The sequence below is a fragment of the Portunus trituberculatus genome, chromosome 42 (genome assembly GCF_017591435.1).
Source record: "Portunus trituberculatus isolate SZX2019 chromosome 42, ASM1759143v1, whole genome shotgun sequence".
In the NCBI taxonomy this organism is placed as follows: Eukaryota; Metazoa; Arthropoda; class Malacostraca; order Decapoda; family Portunidae; genus Portunus; species Portunus trituberculatus.
In genome coordinates, this window is record NC_059296.1 from 255,001 (window position 1) to 279,464 (window position 24,464).

A 24,464-nucleotide genomic window follows, 5' to 3' on the forward strand; every position below is an offset into this window, starting at 1 on the left:
TATATATATATATATATATATATATATATATATATATATATATATATATATATATATATATATATATATATATATATATATATATATATATATATATATATATATATATATATATATATATATATATATATATATATATATATATATATATATATATATATATATATATATATATATATATATATATATATATATATATATATATATATATATATATATATATATATATATATATATATATATATATATATATATATATATATATATATATATATATATATATATATATATATATATATATATATATATATATATATATATATATATATATATATATATATATATATATATATATATATATATATATATATATATATATATATATATATATATATATATATATATATATATATATATATATATATATATATATATATATATATATATATATATATATATATATATATATATATATATATATATATATATATATATATATATATATATATATATATATATATATATATATATATATATATATATATATATATATATATATATATATATATATATATATATATATATATATATATATATATATATATATATATATATATATATATATATATATATATATATATATATATATATATATATATATATATATATATATATATATATATATATATATATTATCTGATTATTCATCAACCCCAAGATCGGGTTTTTGAGTTTTTATCATAGCCGTACACAGAATCTTAATATCTCACATAAGGACCCATAACCTCCCTCATCTATCATTGCATAAGGTGGTCTGACGAGACTACTTCTTGTAACTTGACTGGTGACTTGTAAGCGCCACCTACTAACATTCCGCCAGTTGGCGCACGCTTGTTGCGGTCTGTAATGATCATGCACGTGACGTCATGTGCAGTGTTGTCAATCCATACATTTTTCTAGATGGACATGTTCCCCCAAAGAACTCACCAACCAGTCCCGCACTCTGCAAGAATGTGCTGGCAAACTGTGTACTGTACATACTGGCAGCGCTCAGTCACAGAGAGCACCTCAGCGAGCTTGGCTACGATGTTCTAGACTAGAGCCTATATATATATATATATATATATATATATATATATATATATATATATATATATATATATATATATATATATATAAGAGAGAGAGAGAGAGAGAGAGAGAGAGAGAGAGAGAGAGAGAGAGAGAGAGAGAGAGAGAGAGAGAGATATGAGCATAAGAAATATCTCCAGATAGCTTTAAGCTTGGATGTTAAAATATCTGGCCTGTTAAAACAACAATACGTGGTCAGACTTTAAGCACATAGTTCATGCCACTTTGATCATCTTGAGAGAGAGAGAGAGAGAGAGAGAGAGAGAGAGAGAGAGAGAGAGAGAGAGAGAGAGATTTGGTGTTAGGGATGTGATGATGGTGTGGCATGTGATCGCTGGTGGTGGACTCACTCAGGCCCGCCATCTTTCCTGCTTATATGTGTACTGATTTCATCATCTTGAAATAGATGATTAAAAAAATATATGAAAGAAAAATACTGAATCTTTAAAGGATTCTTGAAAAGTGCACCTGATGTTAAAGTGAAGGTGTTTAACTTATTTTCATGTTTCGAAGTTTATAAACAACAAAGATTACCTGTTCAGTTCTTATTTCATATTCAATCAGCATAAAAATAAAGCAAAATAAAAATATTGCGAGTCTAGAGATATATGGCTGATTACAATAAAACTTGTATCACAAGAGCAAAAATACCATTATAGTAAGACATCATAAAGAATGTATATTTTCTGCACGGTGTACAGCGCACAACGTATATAAACAGGTGTACAAAAGGAGGACGATAAAATCACTGCACGATCTCTAATGAACTGTGACTGCTGCTGCTGCTGCCACCTCCAGCTTATCACTGTGTTCACTGAATAACTAATAACCTCCTCCGACTTCCTCCTTTACTCCTATGGCTTACCATACCATGAGTGAAGGTTGACGCAGTGCAATCCACCCAATGCCTTATAAAACCAATGGAACACACACACACACACACACACACACACACACACACGGCCCGGTAGCTCAGTGGTTAGAGCGCTGGCTTCACAAGCCAGATGACCGGGGTTCGATTCCCCGGCCGGGTGGAGATATTTGGGTGTGGCTCCTTTCACGTGTAGACCCTGTTCACCTAGCAGTGAGTAGGTACGGGATGTAAATCGAGGAGTTGTGACCTTGTTGTCCCGGTGTGTGGTGTGTGCCTGGTCTCAGGCCTATCCCAAGATCGGAAATAATGAGCTCTAAGCTCGTTCCGTAGGGTAACGTCTGGCTGTCTCGTCAGAGACTGCAGCAGATCAAACAGTGAATTACACACACACACACATCTAACACATTCCACGCTGCACCATGCCAAACTTAACAGAGACAAAAGGTTGTTTACTTTAGCACTACTCATGAGATCTCACCAGACCCTGAATTTTCTTAAATTTAGCGTCGTTAAGGAAGGCAGAAACCTCTACGACTGCTACGCTACTGTGAACACACACACACACACACACACACACACATATAGGATGGTAACATTCCAGGTAACCTCAGGCATGTAACAGCTGGCGCTGGCGACCTTGAGCAGTGTTCGCGAGCGAACACGTGTCCATTATACACAATGTACGAGGGAAAAAAGTTAATAAGTACCAATCTCAGCGGCAACCTATCACACCAGTATACATTATTTGTCAATATATACGCACATATATGGATACAAGCATACATGCCAGCAGGCATGCATTCATACATACATGCATACATATGTAGTGCTGTACCCATACATGAATAACCTATACTCTCTCTCTCTCTCTCTCTCTCTCTCTCTCTCTCTCTCTCTCTCTCTCTCTCAAAACAGATATGACAGAGAGAAGAAGGTGATAGAGGAACAAGCCCTGAAACACCTTGTGGAGAGAGAGAGAGAGAGAGAGAGAGAACTCTCTCTCTCTCTCTCTCTCTCTCTCTCTCTCTCTCTCGTCACACATATAGGTCTATCTATATTTACATATATATATATATATATATATATATATATATATATATATATATATATATATATATATATATATATTCGCCTTTCATTCTTTCGTAGACGTTATAATTATTATTATTAATAATAATAATAACAATAATAATAATAACAACAATAATAATAATAATAATAATAATAATAATAATAATAATGATAATAATAATAATAATGATGAATAAAATAGTGACATGAAGACGACTAGAGGTGGGCGTGAAGGAATGGTGTGTAGCACCACAGCCTCTCATGCCATGATGCCTTTACCGGGACAAGAATTATTACGAATACCTTTCTTGGTAAATAATATACATACCAACATACACACCCATCTGGACACTAACACATGTAAAGCAAGGTAATACTCACCAATAGTTTTCACAATATCGAAGTCATGCAGTGAATATTGCCTGGGGGAGGGAACTCCGTTGGCGGAAGCAGCGGGCACATCCTTCGGCGCGCCCACTCGCCGTCGGCCACCCACACGCCCGCCAGACATTATAGCCCTTCACTTCGCTGTGCAGTCCGATAGTTTAGTGGCCTACTCTGCACACCGCACCTGTCACTTCAGTGCTCTCTTAATAATGTTATGTTCTATGATGTCTGACGTTTCAAGGTCACTCCTACATTACTCCAGGTGTCATATGGTTTGCTTCTTGAGCACTGAGTCCCGGGCCTCATTATGTGAACGTGATGGTGGTAGGCAGCCTAACGCAGACATTCACTATACCAGTGTTACAGTCATTTCTTATTACTGAGCGCCTCCAATCGCTACTGTTAGTGCTGTAAAAACTTTTGAAGCTCTTCTGAAATTTTACAATCTGTCAGACAAACGCCAAAAAATTTCCTTTCCAATGACTCTGGTTGGATTATAATCACATTTCCAAAACGCTGTTTGTTCATTTCCTACATTCACACAGAGTACGCACAGCCTCCTTGTTTCCGGATATTAACTACGATTGTTAGCTAACAGACTGGGTCAAGACAGACTGAGGGAGCTGTTCTGTCCACCTCAATCACCTCACAACAATTCGGGCATTTAAAGGGAGTTATCAGCAGAAGGTTGACACGACGGACCGAAAGTGGCCACAGCCACCTCCGGTAATGTCAACGATCTCACGGTATCCCGTGTTCTACACAACTAACACCATCTCTACACAACTGTTCACATCACAGGAAAATGACACACTTAAACTCAGTTTCTCGACTGACAACAAAATAAACATAAATTTTAGGGATAGAGACAGTACTTTTCGAGAAACAGTGCAGCACACCTCTCCCATCCGTCGCCGCAGCCACACTGCTGTGTTGGTGGTGGACGCTGGTGGTGCCGCGGCCCGCGGTGGAGTGACTTTCCAGCTGGTCTAGCGTTAGTTGCCACTTCTCGCTGATGTTACCAGTTACCATATAGAGTGTACAATATCAATGTCTAATCCATATAGCTACCTATCTATTTACATGTGTGTGTGTGTTTTACTTATACAAATATACCTATACCTATTCATTACAGAGTGAACTACCGATACACATCAGTCTGGTCGCATTTCTTTTCTATTGACTGATTCGTATATCAGCAGTATTAGCTACTAGTATGTACTGTACATGGACGGATAAGCCCCCTGCAACCTACAAAGTTCGCAGCTTGGAGGGATGGTGAAAAAAAAAAAAAAAAAAACTGGCGGAGTCGGTGCCTATAAATCCATGGGAGCTGTTTGTTTTAGCCAGAGATGAAATGTGAAGCTTCCAGATTATATGATAAGTCAAGGACAGACCGGGGATGTTCAGTGCAGAAGAGTGTCATTGAAGAAAAATGGATAGTTATCCGGAAGATTAACTGTCGAGTTAATAAAGGAATTGAATTTTTGATGTATTGAAGATAGTTGATTGCTCTCCCATATATATATATATATATATATATATATATATATATATATATATATATATATATATATATATATATATATATATATATATATATATATATATATAAATGGAGAGATAAAGTCATTATTATTTACTTCTTTATTTCATTTCATCTCATCTCACTTCAGATTATGTCATCTCACCTCACCTCAAGTCAACTCTCACTTCCCTCGGCACCTCATCCACGCAACATGATTAATTACATTAATCACATCTCATTGCACCCTTACATCGGTTGTTTCTGCATTCTAACCTCATCGTTTGTATTCTTTGTCTTAGTATATATAAAGCATGGTTTTTCTACCTTCAGCCATCATCGCAGGCTTTTTTGCCCTTGTTTCACCTTTCAGCTATGCCTAGTTTACCTGGACTTCTAAAGAACAATAATGAAAATAATGATAAGAACAATAATGATGATTTTGATATATACATAAGCTAAAAACTTAAGGGAACACCCTGAGCGACTCCTATGGCACCGAGACTTTCGGTGCTTCAGCTCATGTTTCAGGTCTTACCACGCCAAGCGTTCCCCCCTCCACCTACATTCTTTATTACAATTTTCAATCCAACGTAAGATGTTGTGTCTATGTGCACAATGACAACTTGCTCTCGTGCTCACGCTCTTAAATCTTCCTAGTTTTCCACAATCTGGCAATGACTAAAGTCACTCTCAAATCTCCTGAGATTATTAGTTATTGTTTCATCAAATTATGTTAGTTTTAGTTCAGAATTTAGCTCCACGGTTGTGAAGAGTTGGACAGACTCCTTCCTTGCATATGAATCCTGCTGCTCTCTCTCTCTCTCTCTCTCTCTCTCTCTCTCTCCTGACCCATTAATATCCTTTCACTAATATTTGTATTTAAATTTTTGTCTTCGATAATTTACTTACCATATTTTACCTATAGCATCATCAACAATTTCTTTTCAACATACACAATAAACTGCAAACTTTGGCAGATGGATTGAGCTTAGTTATCCATGATATTTGAATGCTCCCACAGATGTATGTCATGTTTTTATGAGAAACATTTTGAAGAGAAACTTAGGTCATGGATAAATAGCCAACAGCTATCAAATGAAACTTCTGAGATATCAGAATGAGATGATCAGATATTTTCATAAAATACAGGTAACATGAGAAATAGTTAAAAGAATTTAATTATGTACAAAATAGACAAGTAAAGGCAGAGTAAATTAGAGGTATAATAGATGCAACAGTGTTAAGATAGACCTGAACTTGATAGACTTGAAAGCACAAGACGTATTAGACTATATGTACATCAATATCTATGTTAGCATATTCACTCCATCAATCTATATCATCAAAAGACTGATGAGGGATCAAGGTGAAGATGCATGAATCCTGTGTTGATGGGGATAAAAAATTGCTGCATTTGAGAGAATATGGTGGGATGCTTCATCTTTACCCCCTTCTATTCTCCAAGTGGCATACCTGTCTTATGACCTAATGCCTTGCCTCAGAATGGCTGGCCTGACAATGCTGTGTGAGATCAATCTTCATTGTTGTCTCCAGCTGTGACCTGCATGTGCTTTGCCACAGGTATACCAGTTTCACCCAGCTCCTGTCTTTCCTTACTTTGGGGAGAATGTAGTCTGTCTGTTCTGCCTTGGTGAGCAGATGTGTCAGAGGCAAGTCTTTATTTACTTGTACAATCTTATTATATCAATATACTGCAGCTTTATCACCATGTTTCCTTAGCACCACCTATTTCAGTTACTAAAAGCTAATACTATTCAAGAAATAAAATGAAAAGGTAGGACATGGCACTCATGCAAGTCATTCCCTGTACTTATTAAGCTTCTAAAACATTTCTGTTATACTCTTGTATCACCTAATGTATCAGGAGAGCCAAGTCATATGAAACACTACATCAATACTATTTCTAGGATATTTGTAAGGTTAAAATTAATGTTGTTAAGTAAACATGTTCTTGATTTATTACTAGGAATGATTACATATTTACAAAAAATTGATAGAAAGCAGACATTGAGGGTCATCTGCCAACTGTAGCATTGCTAATTCTATAATTGAAAGAAACAAGTACGGAGGGAAAGTGAGAAAGAATAATTTGTAAGGAAAAATATTTCACGTTTCCATTTTTATGTCTGAAGGTCAAAGTGCAAAAAACACAGTTAAGAAACTCCTTCCACCTCATCCAACTATTGTCCTCCAGCATTTATTATGATTTATCCCATTTATTTTCCATGACACTTATGTGCTATTGTGAAAATTCTGTCCATAAGTAGACAAAAGAAATTAAAAACTGGCTTATCCCCTTATACAGATCATCATGTTTGAATAATTGGTCAGACTTCTGAATTTTTCATACAATTATTAAAGTCTGGTGAAGGAGGGTGCTTGAGGCTAAAAATATTTTGTTTGACTTTGTCTCTTAGGAGGAGCTTCCCAATTGTTGGAAACCTTTCCCCTGTCATATTTCACTTACATATCAAAGCCATGATTCAGGAAAGAGTACATTTAAATTACCTACAGCTTATAGGTATTTTAAGAATTATTGTCACACCACACTAAGCATGTGTATAAAAGCAAATTTAAATAGATACTTTAATTGTACAAGTAACTATTTAGGACTATTTAAAGCTGTATCTGAAAAATAGTAACAAAAACAAAATTTGCTGAAAACTACCTGTGCCTCCTACTGTTGGCAGCCACCAGGAGCTGTGAACCACCAATCAGATTCTCCCATGAGGAACTTGACACTGACATTACTAGAGCAAAATTGATAATTTCCTAACACAATCTAACCATGAGAATCTTCTACTTTCAAAGTGAGCCTATCTGAATTATGGACTCACTGGCAATCAAATCTAATCTTTAAGGTATGATAACCACCACGGACAAGAATGAATAGTGCACTTCTAACATTTTGATCCTAATATGGACTCACCAGGAAAGAGTGTGCTAATGTCCCAATGTTTTATAAATTGAGAAATGCTGTCACTCTCAGGACTAGATGTAATAAATTTGCTACACACATTATGCTCAGTAAGCTGCCTTCCAATTCAATTTGTGAATCAGGAGATATTTTGATACTCTAATGCAAATCTTATTTTCAGCCCAAAAAAGATTTGAACAGTATTAAATGTCTATTTAAACAGAAAAGTACATTAAATATTTTCAAACGAACTTGATGAATAACTATCTTGTATGGGTGATATCAGGTAATTCATTGATTCACAATTACATGTGTTCATCACACATATTTTCTTTATTCATGCTTTACATAAAACTTAGTAAGTTGTCCTTTCAATTCATATTTTTTTCTTTTTACTTAAATATAACATGTTATTGTTCCCATCATTGGTTTACTGTTCAGTCTTTTAACAAGAAAGACAAAGACAAGTAGATGAAAAATCATTAAAAATAATGCTAATAACAATATAAAATAAGATAAATAATAACAATGTGCCCCTGCAGTCATGTAAAAAATGCACTATTGACTGTATACTTCTTTGTCAAAGTATTAGGAAATTTACATTACAAAAACTATTTTATCTGCAGTACAAACCACTCAACTTTATTATGTATGTTATCTCGTCTGTTATGACCATCCCCTTGGAATTCTAAGGAGTAGGCATCATGTACAAGAACAAAATCAGGATGAATTTCAGGGTTACTGTGACATTTAAGAAAATGAAAAAAAATTGAACACATATAAGAATGAATGAAAACATCATACTATTGCTGCTTTCTTTACAAGTCCCTGTAGGTTAGGTAACAGTGATAGTGCCCTGGCCTCAAAAAGACAATAAACATTAGAAAATATAACAACTGCATGTTAAACACCATATCATTTGGTAAGAGTTCTTTGCACTATGGGTCCAACATTTGAGGAAGTAACAGCAGCTTCATTTCACATGGTCAGAAGCCCTACTAACTTTGCTATGATGACTGGCCTGCAACAAGAGGGGCTACTGAATTCTATATATCAGATATCCCTTGAGTTATAATTAAACTACAACACTGATGCTAGATCTTCCTCTGATCTGAAAGACAAAGAATCAAGTGGAGGTGGGATCCTGGCAGAAAACTGAATAAAGGACTTGAACTAGAACACTACCATCTGAGGCTGTCAATATATATATATATATATATATATATATATATATATATATATATATATATATATATATATATATATATATATATATATATATATATATATAATAAATAATAGTAAATAAAAAATTAATAAAACATTAGGAATGTGTGCTGTCCTAGGCAGGGGATGGGATGTATTTTTCCTTTATCATGATATGGTGATATCAATAATCAGTACATGTCAAGAGTGTAGCACAAAGGCTGGCTGATGTACTCAGCAATAAGAAAAGACAAATAATGACTAAGATTTTGATGCTATGCTACATCAAATACAGGATACACATATCAAGTGGTATATTGGAAAGTGAAACTTGTATACCTGAAAATCAGACTTATTGGTACATGAGCTGAACAGAAGCTGCTCTATTCACTGAGAATGTTGATTTAGCTGCCTTCTCATTACAAAAATAATCAATAACCAAAAAATTAGTAGGAAGTTATTATGACTAAGCAGGATAAAATAAAAACCTAACAAGGCACATATAAAATTTCCCTGGGCCATTCCTCAAGTCAAGACTGTTCTCCAGAATAACAGTGAAAATATGAATCATGGTAGATCATTAAATATTCTTAAATTAGAACATGTAAGTGACAGAAGGAAAATACTTATTTGGTCAGTATCATAAAGCTACCAGTGACTGAATGCATTCATAAGGAAGTATTCCCCAGCAAGACAACCATTTCATATTTCCTTTTTCCTACCCTGTAAGTATGTTTATATATGAGGACCTTCAAGTAGACAAACAAAAAGTCAAATGTCTGACAACAAAAAATATTACAAAACATTACAAATCTTATATAAGTTTTGATGGATGCTTCACCTTATATATATATATATATATATATATATATATATATATATATATATATATATATATATATATATATATATATATATATATATATATATTGCTTTCTTTCTTAGTGTGGCTGTGAAAAGTGGAAAAACTTGATGGGAGCAAGTTCTATTATGACCATCTTTAGTAGGAGTCTACCAAGAGTGGAGGGAGGTGTGTTACAGATATTGATGATGATGATGAGGATGATGACAATGCTGCTGATGATGATAATCATGGTGATGATGAAAAATGATTATGATGATAATCAAGAAAACTCCCTTATCATTACTGCTGCAGTAAATTAAAGTAAAATGCACCATTTTCAGGTCCTCACATAGCATGTTATAATGTACATACTTGTGTAAGTTTTTTGTCCTACTTGTGAGAAGAGAAATACTTGTGTTAGGTTGTTATTGCCAAGGTATAGAAAATGCATGAAGCTCTTCAGCATAGTACTAAGGCACTTGTTTGGCTGGTGAGGTGAGCCAATACTCATTCATAGAAGTCAGTCCTACACTATAGCAAAAAATTATTATCATCATATAAAAGTTATTAGGTTTACTATATAAAAGAGAAAAACATTGCTATAAAAGTAAGCAAATTAAGACAATTATTCAAGCAACTGGGATGCTACTTACAAGTGGAAGAATATTTTCCTTTGACTTATTGTATTTAGAATGAGCAACATTTTCATCCCTGACTTAAATGAATGTATTCTGGCTCACAAGATGAGTGAGGCACTAAACTCATGTGTGTCGAACTGGTGTCAAGGGCTTTGGATGTTGCCACAAAGCTCATTACACCTTAGTGATTCGACCAACTTCTGGAGGAGCTGAAGATCGCTGTAGATGCTGAAAAAAAATGAATAAAAGAATAGTAATTAAAAAAAGGAAACAAATCATGAATTCAACAACTTGAACTGAAATTTAGACACCTGGTATATTAAGTATTGAGAAATTCCAAAGCAAATTATTATTGTTTATACATCTTGATCTCACCTGCATTTCAATCTCATATATGTTGAATATAGCAGTCTTTACATGGAGAGCTTACGTGATGATGAAATCAATATACAGTACTCAAAAGTAAAGTTCTAGGATAAGAGTAGTAAGGAAGATTTTCAACTTTATTTACATAGCAAATAAAGTGTTTTAGCCAACATAGATACATATTACACTTAAATTAATGTGGTAGCAGCTTTATGGAGCATAAAAAATATTTGCTTAAAGTATATTTACCTCAACAGAGTCTGCCATCACCATTGGTCTGAAGGAAGCAGTGCCATGGGGGAAGGGAGAAAATATAGCCTCAGATGAGAGCAGAGCAAAGTGGACTAAGAGAATATAAAGTAATGTGCAGACCAAGACAAAAAATACTATCACTCATGAAATCTTGACTTATAAAATATCATTCAATGGTAATGAAAATATCAAAGATGTCACCTAAGAATACTAATGCAAGGATAAAATGAAGACACAAATCAATTGCCAATATACTGATACATACACACACAGGCATGATAGAAACTGCAAAACCTAAGAAAAAAAAAAGGACAAGAAAGAAGGAAAAAGTAGAGAATTACTGAATGAAAAAGAAAGTTAAAAAGGAAATTATGAATTGAATGTATAAAAGAAAAAAATGAATGGGAAGTTACAAGGAATGACAAAATCTTCCAAGCCATATCATTGTCATTTAACTCACAATTTTGTGTACATATAAACAAAAACTTCTAATGCAGCTTTATAGTTTAGAAGATTGTATCTACAATTACTAAGACCGAAAAAAAAAAAAAAATGTAGAAAAAAAGGCAAATGTCCAAAATAAATCATGCAAAACATTGGCATTAAAGAGGTAGAAGAAAATAATTTTATTTTGATGGGAATAAAAACTTTCAAGATACACACACACATTCACATATATCACTGCCTTAAAAATGTACATTCAAATATAAAGTCACCATTCTTAAGAGGAAATTTTATGTCATTCTCACTTTATTGACTAAAACTTTGTTCCAAGCTATCATGGAAAAATAATTCATAAACTTATTGAACTGGTAACAAAACTCCCACTTGAGCTGGTCAGAGCCACAAGCAACAACTGGCTGCCTTGAGGCTTATGTGCTTATATGTCTATATGTATGTCCACCATTTATTACCCTGTCAATGATAATTTCTGCCAAGCTTCTTTCTTTCTCTCTCTCTCTCTCTCTCTCTCTCTCTTAAAATATACCATGGATAATTTCTATTCCCACTTACCTCCTTTTCTCTGTCCTGCAGAGCACCAAGTGGAGGTTTCTCATCCAGTGGGCATAACAAGTCATCAAATTCCAATTCAGACTTGGTTTTCTTACGTTTCAATGAAAATTGAGACTTCTTTGGCATCTGAAACAATTGTGAAAATATCATTCATATTCATTAAATATAAGCCTAAAAATTTTTCTCAATAAACCTCATTTATATGTAATTTCTCCACCAAATCTGTTACTCCAATTTTTCCTCTAATATTTCACTGTCTAATTCTGGTCAAATGCTCAAAACATTATTATATTTTTCTTGAGGATTTTCATCCATCATGTAGTTTGTTATATCTCCTAATCTCATACATACACTACACAATGAATTACTACTAAGTTCAATCGGAAGACTTACCTTTACTTTAGCTGAAGACGTGAGAGGAGTGTAACCAGAAGCAGTTTCTAACTCACGCTTCTCTTGTACTACAGAACGACCTACTAATTCCTTGAAGTGAGTGTTTAAGTGTCTCCTTAAGAGCGTTTTGCCACTTGGAATGGAGAGAAGAGATGCAAGGAGTTCAGAGGTGAAGCGGACCTCATACACCATCAGAGCCCCATGAACACCTGGAACAAATCAGAGGATTATATTTAACCCGAAAACTCCGACAGGCCTTAAATACGGCTGCATAGCACACTTCCGACAGTCCTTAAAAGGGGCAGCTACTTTGAGCGCTAATAAAAACCGCGCTAGCATTGGTAGCGCTGCTATATTTGGTCATGACGTAGTCCTATGGTAGTACTGTCAGTTCCCAGGAAGCACACCGCTCTAGCCAGCTAGTCTCCTGCAAATTTCTGTGAGGTGCATGAGCGTCGTGTCGCGGTGATAATTATTTACGTATTTACGTATTTACTTATTTAAGGAACTATTATTTACAACTATGGCTCCTGGTGCTAAGAGGAAGCTAAAGTTTAGTGATAAAAGTGATAGACAAGGCGGGACAAGACGCAAAGTGCACAGGTTGGAGGTAGATCCCGACCCCGCTATTGTGACAACATCGTCACCCACGCCTGATAAAACATACGTAACTATAATCAGCCAATATGAGTGAAAACACGAAAACATGTGAAAACACATAAAAACATGAGCAGTGCCTTACATTATGTAAGAATACACATAAAAGCACCTCCCCCGAGTTGCCGCTACCACAATCTTCTCCAATTATCGGTTATTATTCTGAGACAACCATAGTGAGTAGAGCAATAAAAACTTGTAGGATGATGCATTGTCATGTCTACTAACAGCAGATTTTTTTCCAGAGTAATTTATAAGAGTTGATTTTTTTTATGATAATTGCGGTAATGGGAGGGTGCGAATTTTGCGGCCATCGGTCTTAGCGGGTTAAATGACACTACCAAAATAATAAAAGGAATGAAGTCTTAAAAAACCTTTGTCATGGATGTCTTCATTGACATATAAATAATTCCTCTGTAATCCTTTCATCACATCTTCAAAGTCTTTTTAGGTTTTATATGCTACAGGTAACAGATATGAGTTGAATGGAGCTATCATAAAGTGTAAATGTTGACCACATATTTCTATTGAAATGTTTCAAAATATTTAATTGTCATACCTGACCCTCTAAGATTTGGAGCATATTCTGAAAGGTCAACAGTTCTAAGCCACTCCATGACACGGTGATTTGTCCACAGAGACACTTGTGCTGCTGTTCTAGTACTTGGGTCTTCATCAGGCACTGAACGTCGCTTCAACACTGATGGATCAAAGTTGTGCTCGCGCAGTACCTGGATTGTGGATAAGAAATTATTATTTGTAAATTCTGTCTCAATAATATTAATATGAGTCAAGTCACTGAATGAAAGAAACTTCAAGGACAAACAGGAGCTGACAGGAAACTCTGTTCATTATATCCAGCCAACGCAACACCCAGGAGTGATATCGATGCTGCAATGTATTCTGAAGTTAAACATTCATTGGCTAGCAAATATTAACTCAGTATAATGCTGCTACATACAACTGTGATGTAAACCAGTTTACCATACCAGAATTTTAAAATCTTCATTAGCTCATGTATTCTTTGCATTTTATTGATCTGATAGCAACTTTAGTCTTAACTACTGACCTAGAATGGATTTCATTATATGTATACATAGATCCCAACATACACTAAAATGAATGAATACCTTTATATAATCAGTTACATTCATTTTAGCATCCAATCCACATACTTACCTGTATACCTCTTTTGAGTGAGGTAACATGCAAAAGATTTGATAAACGGAGGAAAGACAAATCATCATAAGTCAAACAGTTGAGCACCCTGCCATCAATGCGAGCCTCACTGAAGGCATCCTTGTACTGTGGTAAGCCCACATCATCCAGCCAACGCAACACCCAGGAATGATCCAGACGGTGCAGTGTAGTGTTGAGTTGGTCTCCAGATAGTCTAGCAGATATTGCCAGTTGTAATTTTTTTCTGTGAAGTGGATGACGGATGCCGAGTTCTCTCTCCAGGTTTTGGGGTGTGGCTTTGGAGAGGTGGTGGCCTGAGTGTGTCCAGGAACGAAGGGCTGTGCAATATTGACTCAGTCCAAGTGCTCCCAACCAGTTCTCCAAAGTCTCTACGCTCCACTTATCAAATGATACACCGGGCCTGAAGAAAACCATAATTATGTTTTTCATATCCTAGCATTAAAACATTTCCATGTACTTAGCTGATAACTCCAGGATATTTTTTCATTTGTGTAATGATAAACAGAAATTAACATCCAAGAAGGAAACCAAGATTAATGCACTCAAATCACAAGAATGTACAACACTCTTACATATTTACTAATTGCCATGAGTGGTGATACACTACCCTAACACCTGATTCCTTTCCTGGAGGGAGAAAAATAGAAATTTAAGCAAATCTTTGTCTCACTTTGCTATATAAATATGAGTGCCCATTCAGTTAGAAACATTAAAGATTGTTTTGATTGTGATGCATTTCTTACTCTTTAAAACTGAGAGAGGGTGACGTCCATCCTAGTCGAGCTGACGCAGTGGCTCTCATTCCTCCTCGTCGAAAGTCTCCATCCCCAAGCTCTCCATCCAAATGGCCAGAGCTGCTGCGACGTAACCTGTTCACAAACAAACCATCATTTCAACTACTCATGGACAAAGGATTGTGATGACAGGACTCAAAAAACAACACTGTGCATGTGAACTTCGTAGTGAGAAATGTGGAAGCTAAAGAACACTTACATTCATTTATTCACTTCCTAAAATGCAAATAGAGTTACTGGCCAAGGGTGACAAAATAATTAAGAAAGGAAAGAAGAAAAAAACAAGTCCACTTAATCACCAGTTCTCAGAAGACTACTGAATAGAAAAGTCAGATGATATAAATAAAATATCTCTATGGTTGTCAGCATAATAATGATGATGATTTTAAGTTAGAATAAATGCAACAAGAAGATGAATTACACAACACACTGGAGGAAAAATACCCACTTGGTAAATATCTTCTTGATACCCGTTGCTTTGGGATGAGTGGGTGGAGAACGGTGACCTGCAAGAGTGTTGCCACGTGGGGAGGAGGACTCTGGTGAGGTGAGACCATCATGCTGTTTGTACTCACCCTCAGGCAAGTCTTCAATCATCTGCATCTCAGTCTCCGCTGTAATATAAAATGGCTCACAATTAACTAGTGATAATGCTAGCAGTGATGTCGATGGTGGTGGTGGTGGTGGTGGTGGTGGTGGTGGTGGTGGTGGTGGTGGTGGTGGTGGTGGTGGTGGTGGCAGTAGTGGTTATGGTGATGTTGCTAATACCTGCTGAATAAATCTGCTCAAACATTCCATGGTCTTCATAGATAGTAAAGAATATATTCCTCTTCCGCAATCTAGCAGTATCAAAAGCAAATGAAAGTTTCAAACAATAACCTAGCATGATTCTATGCCTTATTTCCACTTTCCCTTTTTAGAGTGTTCTATTGTTCTTGGCAAAGACTACTTACTATTTTCCCTAGACCTATTAATGGTTGTGATCCACAAAACTTTGCTTTATCACTCATTCTTCTCCCACTATCCATCAATGATATTCTTGATTAAATCCTTTGATCTATCCATACATACAGATGACTGTGCTGTATTTTCAACATCTATTGCAAGATCTTCTAACACTAAGTAAATTTCAAAAAATAATTGTAAGAGGTATTTACCCCTCACCTTTACTTCACCAATACATAGAAGAAATATCCTAACTTTTGAATGGAGGTACAAAATACAAGAGCTGCAAACAAAGGATTACTTTGCATTACATTCAGTCAGTGTTGTTCATAATACTTACTTGGCTGAGTTCAGCTTTTGGGCTTTTTGCAAAATAAGATTATCATTATTATCACTACTATTATTTTTTTTTTCTCAAATTAAAAATAACTTCACTGAAAGGACACGGGTTTATATTAGAACAAACACATGAAAATGAATTACTCTATAGAAGTTAATCAGTTTATCTTTTAAGTTAAGCTCCAGCAAAATAAAAAGCTAAAAACGAAATTATAATAATGAGTATGCTAACAACAAAAAAAAAGGTGTGAGATTTATAAACAAAGCTGCAAAAATAGGATGCACTCAACAATACTGTCATGAAAGTAAGGACTCAAGTTAAATGCATGCAAGGCATTCAAGGTGATATATGCAAAGAATGTAGCCATTAAAGTTAATGGACAACTTACTACAATGAACAGGTCATTCAACACTATAATAAAATTTCACTATACTTACAGCTAAAGAATGGTTTGTGCAAGAATGAAAAAATGCAGAATATAAAAGGAAACAAAAGTTCAGTTCAACTGGTGGGAGCAGCCTGACTGCAATCCTGGGAGAGGAGATGCTTAATGCTTTACATATGTACATAGTTATACAACAATATAAAGCTTTTCATATACGTAATTTCATGCTTTACAGGTAACAATTATTTACTCTTAATTTTACTAAGAACCTGCTCAGGACTCATGCATTACAGCTCAGCAGGTGATACAGGCAAGAATGACTATGTAAAGAAAGAAGCTTTACATGTACAGTACAGTAAAATCTCCAAGCTGACACACCTACATGATAGAAGCTGTACAAAGTAGTAATGCACTATATGTTTGTTATTTTTTTGTTTAATCTATTATTGGAATTGTTTCAAAGAGATACTTATCCTGCTATGCACACTGTGATGACAAACATACCATGTATGTGAGAGGCACTAGAGAAAAGAAATATTGCTCAAAGCTCATCAGGTAAAGAAATATCTCAGAACATCTTCAAAGTGATCTTCCAGCCTTGTCCTATGGATGCATCACTTGTTTACATGGCACCAATACATTTATCTTTAGCACAATATGCTTCTTAGTGTGTGTGTGTGTGTGTGTGTGTGTGTGTGTGTGTGTGTGTGTGTGTGTGTGTGTGTGTGTGTGTGTGTGTGTGTGTGTGTGTGTGTGTGTATTTTCTGCCAAATATTTCAACAAAGCATTCCAAGAGCACAGCTTCATTACCAGGCTGAGAAAAGGCATTCGTTATATACGAGTATGATCGTCCTTGCATATGTCTGCTGAGACATCTCACACTACAATCTGTGTGCTTAAATTTCAAGTTATAGATGAAATAGAGAGATATACCTAAACATTTCCTAGACACTAAACAGCTTTGAACCTTTTAATCAGACTTCTGAGACTTTACTGTGATGCATAACATATGTTGCATATAATGAAGCAAGTTGCATATATTTCTGTAATTACAAGGATTTTTGTAATCCCAATATCCTTGAGAAAATGATGATATCCTCCACAATTAAACTAACAACATTTCTGCATTCTCTTATCTTCACTTCCAGTTATGTTTCATTCAGTACAAGAATGCAAATATTAAATGAACACATAGGCAAAGTGTGGTGGTGCATGGTCTTAAAAATGTAATACATTTATCTCCATGTATCTTTACAACTAGCATCACTGCTAATGGGGAATGGGGGATGAATGCTGACAAGGTCAATGTACTTTAATGTACCACTTATATTGATAACACACCAACAAGTATCATTTCATACTTTAGCTTCTATGTATGTCTCTCTTGGGGGTGAGAACCACACTTCACAAGAATCAATTCTGTAGCATTCTCAGGTGTTTCTGGATCAGTAAGATTAAAAGGTACATCTTCTATCTATCTATATACCAGACAGAGATCCCATCATGAAGGGAGGTAACCTAGACCATACAATTTTCATTCATGGAAATGAGGATACAAAGGACCTCTTATGAGGAACTGGAAATACTGCAACAGTATTCTTTTGACGAGCTACAGGAAATAATAACCAAGCTGTCCCAAGTTACGAAAAGAGTGAACTACCTGACCTATGAAACTACGTATCATCATTTTCTCAGGAAGTTTAGATGCAAAGGGAGGGATGCAGGGTTGCACTCATGCATGATCACCACCGTCACCTAAGTTGGGGGCTGAAGTGCTCCTTTTTCCCGCCACACGGAATGGAATGAAGTGGAAGCCTTTACCGAACATGACGCCTTTAGTTCTGGCTGTATTTGCTGCAGTCTGGTTGTTTTCTCCTCCAACACCCATTTCTCTCTGACGTGGCACTGTACCAAACTGGTCAATTTTTCTTCTAGCATTTGGGGGTGGTGTCTGTGGGCAAACAAAATATTACATGAAATACAAAATCTATTCTGAATACAATATACATAATACATTTTGAAATTGTCTGTTGAATTATCAGTCACAAATATAGAATTCATGTTGCAGACCCAAAGACCCAAAAGTAGTATCTGCGTATGACCACCATGTTCTGCAATATTTAATAAGCTTATAAAGATGCTATACAAATAAGCTAATTAATTGATAGATAAATGAATAAATGAAGAGAAATAATATCAAGAAAGGCACACCATTACAAAATGTTTACCGACTAATAATATTGTTTAATAATTTCCTGCTATTCAGCTTACCCTTGGCGGCAGGAACTCTCTCGCATCGTGTGAGGCCACAGGAGAGGAGGCAGGAGAAGCGGTGGCAGCCTGGGCAGGGGACTTGTTAGGGGAGGAGGCAGGGATGGTGGACAAGGTGGAAATGCTGCTTGGTGATGGGGAGTTGGTCAGTGCAGCTGCAAGCTGGATACAGAATTTTTTATTAGTGATAATTAGGATATAAACACACACAAACACACAAACACACACACACACAGGAAAAAAAAAAAAAAAAATATATATATATTTCTGAAATGTAATGCAAATGCCATAATTATATAGTCATTAGTATTACCTGATTTAGTAAAGTTAGTTACTATATATCATAAACTTTAATCCTAAATCTGAAAATTCTGACAAAAAAAAATACAAATAACATTGTTGGTAATGGTGTCTATCAAATTATTTGTTCTCAATACTACTAACAGCACTACCTTGTCTCCCTCAGTCACTGTACATCTACCATGGATCACATATAAGCAAATCAACAAAATGGACTTAAAAAAAACAATGTATATAATGTTGCACAGATTTCTGTGGTGATGGTGATTTATTACATACTGATGCTAAAATGAACAAGAGAATGCAAGTAGAATCATAAAGTGAGATGTATGTAGTGTCATTCTGAGAAGAAATTAAAAGGAAAAATTATCAGTGATCATGCAACTTACTGAGCTATTGATATGAATTGTGAATCTGTCTTTAAAAATGATAAATTAATGGTAACGTTAATAATGACAAGGATAAGACTAATGTACATAGTGTACCTTATCATCACTGTACACAAATGCAGCAATCTTAAATTTACAGAATATTCTATGAAAGTAAATTCTATGAAAGTAAAGACCAAATAATAGAAGCAGAGCAGAAGACACACATTCTAATATCTACAAAAAAGAATGTTCACATCAAGTACTACCTGGTGACCGGCCTGTGGTGAGTCGGGTGTGACAATGAACGGGCGTACTGGGGTGGAGGCAGCAGCCGGCATCACACCCCGACCACTGCCAGAGCGCCCCAGACTGGCACCAGACGTTACTGGCTGGTCATGGCAACATACAACAAGATAGCAAAAAGGATCATGCTTTGCTCTAGACCAGGGCAATGCACATTTTCACAGGCTCACAGCACTCAAGGGGGGGTTAACCAAACTAGAAATTATTTTGGTTATGTGTCTATACAAGAGATATAATACAGTATATTTAAGATTTTCCTTTCCCATTCTATGAAATGTGATATAAATTTATGTTAGAAAGTTCCTTTATACAAAACACTTAATGCTCTGTAATGCAGAGAGATTAATTTGATTATGAAGGTGGATAAACACCAATTTCATGCATATATGTATATTATATGTGTATATTAAGGTATCTATCTGATGGACTTAAACATCCATGGAGGAAAAATTATATGTACAATGTAAAAGTGTATACCATATGACCAGTGACAAGAGAAGGAAGTACAATTTGGTGAACCAGATGACAAACAAACAGGAGGTTATTTATGTAAAATAAGGGCAAATAATGTGCAGAAGAAGATAAGTGAAAAATGTCTACATTGTGGAAGACTGGTGTAAGAAGGCAAGGCAAGAAGACCAAAGGCAAAATATACAAAGGAGGAAAAGATTTTACACAAACGTGTGCCACTTTGCTGCTTAGGAATGTACTGACCACCCACTGTTTGTAAAGTGTGTCATGCAAACATGAATGTCAGTAATGTAAGATGTCTTTCAAATATTCAATGTCCACAGTTAACAGTTTAAATATATACAACTTTACAATTTGTTATTTTTCATTATAGTATCAAGAATGAGGTTATAAATGAGACATAACCAAACTATTTCTTAACATCATAACACAACAAACATTCTTCACACCATAGGAATGAACAAACAAAAACGGTACAATCAGCAAGGCAGTTTTGCAAAGAAGGCTTATCATAGCCTTTAAAATCCCAGTCAGCTAAGAAAAATCAAATGCATACAAAAATTTACTTGGCTCAAAACAAGGATGACTTACCTGCATCTTTGCATTATTCGACTGGTGGTCACTGTGCCGGATCTTGTCTCGTAGTTCAAGGTTTTCCCTTTCATAAGCTGCCTGGTGAAGCTTCATATTACTAATTTCACTTACTAGCTCTAAACGTTGAGTTTCCAGACTCGTCCTAATTATAATTTCCTGCAAAAATACGAGAGGTATTAATTTCTTTAACATGTTTTATTGAAAATGTATAATTAAAAAATCTGACTACTGTATTCACACACATAGAAGTAAAGACTTTTACATAAACAGTCTCTGTGGAAAAGCTGCTTCTACAGCACTTAATGTATCTTGACAATAATACAGATTACATACATGAATAAAAGAATGAATTATTTCAGAAAACACTGAATCAAAATTCTGCCATAACTGCTGCTATGATGGAAAGGCAAGAACATGTTCAAATCATCACCACCTTCTGAAGCTGCTCCTCGGTCTTCTGTAGCTGATCCTTCTTGTCGTCCAGCAGGTTCTCCAGGTCAGTAATTTTCTCCGCCTGTGCCTCAACTTGCTCAGTGAGGACTGTCACTTGTAGCTGCAAGGACTCCTTGTCACCTTCCAGGCGCATGACCCGGTCCTCCAGTGAGCTGCCCTGTCAGCATTACATGGCATCATCAATATCTCTACATAAGTGCTAAGCCAATTTTCCTAACATCAGTATCAAACTTTAACAATCGTGGCATTCACATTCAAGCACATATGCAGTATATTTGAGAAAGTAAAAAATTTAAATCATACATGAAAAATACCAGTCTCTTGTTAGTTAGAATCAATTGCAATAATAATACACTGAACACACTTGCAAAATTAAAATGATGAAACTAAAATAAAAAATACTGATACTGCATTCAATCTGTATGAACTGAGAAGCAAAATAAATAAAATAATTCACACAAATATTTCCTTAGCCAGTGGAGTGGACAAGCCTACCCGAGACTCACACAACAAACATTCTCATAGCTTAAATTAAAGAAATTCTTGCAGACATACAATTCTCAATAAAGCACTGACCTGAATGTCCAGTTAGGAAATGCAATGAGTGACTTATACTTACTGTTGTCAGTGTTCATATGTGTGCAGGTCATTTAGAATTACTAGATAAACTGGCCCATAATATCAAACTAAAATCCCAGTCCCTGAAGAACACTGACGTGAAAACTGTTGCAACTACGTATTCAGAAATTCCCAAGGGTGACTGTTCCTTGCAGCATGACAGCAGAAGGGAAAAAAAAAGGAGATTCTTGATAACTTTGATGTTGCTTATACACAAAGTAAAAGAAAAAAAAAACAAATAAGTAGATCAATAAATAATATATAAAAACAAAACAAAGGAAGAAACAAGTAAGTTGTTGGTGCTAAGTCAGTATAAAGCCTTAACCTTTCACTACAGCATGAAACAATTCGCACAACCAGAAGGAATGTGTGATGTCTTTATAAACGCCTACAACTAAGTCAATGATGAAAAATAATGTTTTATAATTTCTATCCAATTTAAAGAGTAGTAGTAGAAGTAGAAATAGTAGTAGTAGTAGTAGTAGTAGTAGTAGTAGTAGTAGTAGTAGTAGTAGTAGTAGTAGTAGTAGTGGTGGTGGTGGTGGTGGTGGTGGTGGTGGTGGTGGTGGTGGTGATGATGATGATGATGATGATGATGATGATGATGATGATGATGATGATGAAAATAATAATAATAATAATAATAATAATAATAATAAACAGTTAACAATAGCAACGAATAGAGCAGTAACAATAAATAACACCACCACCATAACACGCCACGCCACCAATTCATTCACTTCCTGGAAAGAAAACAAAAGAACTACTACAAACCAAAACGAAAATAAAATAAAATAAAATAAAATAATAAAATAAATAAAACTGTAACGACGAAAAAGAGAAAAAGAAAAAAAAGTACCTCCTCATTATATCATATTGTTATCACATTGAAAAAAAGAAGAAAAAAACTGAAAAAGAAAAACAGAATTCACACACACACACAGACAGCACGGAAAAAAAAAAATAAATATATAAAACTGGAACAACTAAACAGAAACAAACACAAAATCATCAGAGTATGATAAATATCTCAAACCAGTAAATAAAAGTACGATATGCGCGTCCTTAGTTCCATGCAATGCTCAAGATCCGAACCACTAAATCCCTACAGAAGAGGAGTAGTACCCGCCTAACACACTCCCTCATCTACCGTCTCCAGCTCTCTCCTGCCACGGCGCTATGATCAAATTTCCCTTTGTTTTCTGCTCCAGCGAGAGAGAGAGAGAGAGAGAGAGAGAGAGAGAGAGAGAGAGATTTATCTATTATACGAGTATACCCTTCAATATACTAAGAACCCTTTTGATTCTCGTTCAATTCGCAGTGATCGTGTTCTGTACAGTCTGAGCGATGCATCTTGACAAGTGAACTAATAAATAATACTAATAATAAAGGCTACTACTCTAATACGCCTGTGTAATGAAAGGTAAACATTAAAATACAGTAAGAGCTTGGGCATATTGTACGGTGAACTAGGCTGGTGTGAACAAAACAGACAATGCAAGCAACAGCAGTGCTAGTAACAATAAACACAAAACGAACGTAGAGATGAACTGATAAAACAATAATGGTGGTAATACCTGAACACGTCCATCCAGACAGGCGGGCAGGCAAGGCACAGCACGTGGGACATGCACACAACAACAACAGTAACAGCAACAACACAACGCCGCCCGACCTTGACAGGCTGCTGGCATCTCTAGCAACACAACACTAGTTATGTGCAACAAATACACACTTAATACACACTAGTAGGTCTTGGTGTGATTAGTGGTCCGTGGTTAGCACAAAACTCAAGGTTGGTAAGTAACTCCAGTAAGCGGTGTGAGGTCCGCTACACACCGGCCTGCAGCAGCCCCCGGCACCCACCCACGACCTGGCACCGCGTCTTCAGCCTCGCATCGGCAACAAGCAAGTGTCTCCTGATGGGTGTCTTTGCCTGCGAGTGATTCTGATAAAAGACGAGCATTGAACTGAGAGTCTTAGTTTTACGCGCGTGCTGACTGTATCGACGGGAAGGTGCCGTCACGCAGCGGGGTGGTGCTGTGTGCCAGACGAAGGTGAGGTCTAGTAGGTGGATACCATGCGGTGTCCTGAGTTAGTTGCAGGAACCTCCAGCCGCC

The 24,464-nt window shown here is 35.7% G+C and overlaps 2 protein-coding genes across 12 annotated transcripts in view; both read right to left on the reverse strand.

The window, feature by feature from the left end:
* The window catches only part of LOC123517467 (cAMP-dependent protein kinase catalytic subunit 3-like), a 67,433-nt gene extending 62,923 nt beyond the window's left edge, over positions 1 to 4,510 (reverse strand). The window contains exons 1-2 of one of the 5 annotated variants that reach the window (XM_045277554.1): positions 4,363 to 4,441; positions 3,458 to 3,894 (exon numbers count right to left, since the gene is read on the reverse strand). In XM_045277554.1, the coding sequence (XP_045133489.1) occupies positions 3,458 to 3,587 (130 nt within the window). In that variant the 5' untranslated portion in view covers positions 3,588 to 3,894; positions 4,363 to 4,441. Of the gene's footprint in view, positions 1 to 2,001; positions 2,037 to 3,457; positions 3,910 to 4,338 lie in introns of those variants that run through there. The other 4 variants (XM_045277552.1, XM_045277553.1, XM_045277551.1 and 1 more) reach the window with 4 other exon arrangements.
* Positions 4,511 to 6,952: 2,442 nt separating this feature from the next.
* The window catches only part of LOC123517816, a 71,224-nt gene continuing 53,712 nt past the window's right edge, over positions 6,953 to 24,464 (reverse strand). For 4 of the 7 annotated variants that reach the window (XM_045278322.1, XM_045278323.1, XM_045278317.1 and 1 more), the window contains 12 exons: positions 21,707 to 21,883; positions 21,271 to 21,429; positions 20,172 to 20,294; positions 19,235 to 19,396; positions 18,719 to 18,914; positions 15,742 to 15,907; positions 15,243 to 15,368; positions 14,479 to 14,899; positions 13,859 to 14,030; positions 12,643 to 12,851; positions 12,250 to 12,375; positions 6,953 to 10,845 (listed from right to left, as the gene is read on the reverse strand). In XM_045278322.1, coding sequence (XP_045134257.1) covers positions 10,792 to 10,845; positions 12,250 to 12,375; positions 12,643 to 12,851; positions 13,859 to 14,030; positions 14,479 to 14,899; positions 15,243 to 15,368; positions 15,742 to 15,907; positions 18,719 to 18,914; positions 19,235 to 19,396; positions 20,172 to 20,294; positions 21,271 to 21,429; positions 21,707 to 21,883 — 2,091 coding nt within the window. In that variant the 3' untranslated portion in view covers positions 6,953 to 10,791. Of the gene's footprint in view, positions 10,846 to 11,232; positions 11,261 to 12,249; positions 12,376 to 12,642; positions 12,852 to 13,858; positions 14,031 to 14,478; positions 14,900 to 15,242; positions 15,369 to 15,741; positions 15,908 to 18,718; positions 18,915 to 19,234; positions 19,397 to 20,171; positions 20,295 to 21,270; positions 21,430 to 21,706; positions 21,884 to 24,464 lie in introns of all 7 variants that reach the window. The other 3 variants (XM_045278318.1, XM_045278319.1, XM_045278321.1) reach the window with 3 other exon arrangements.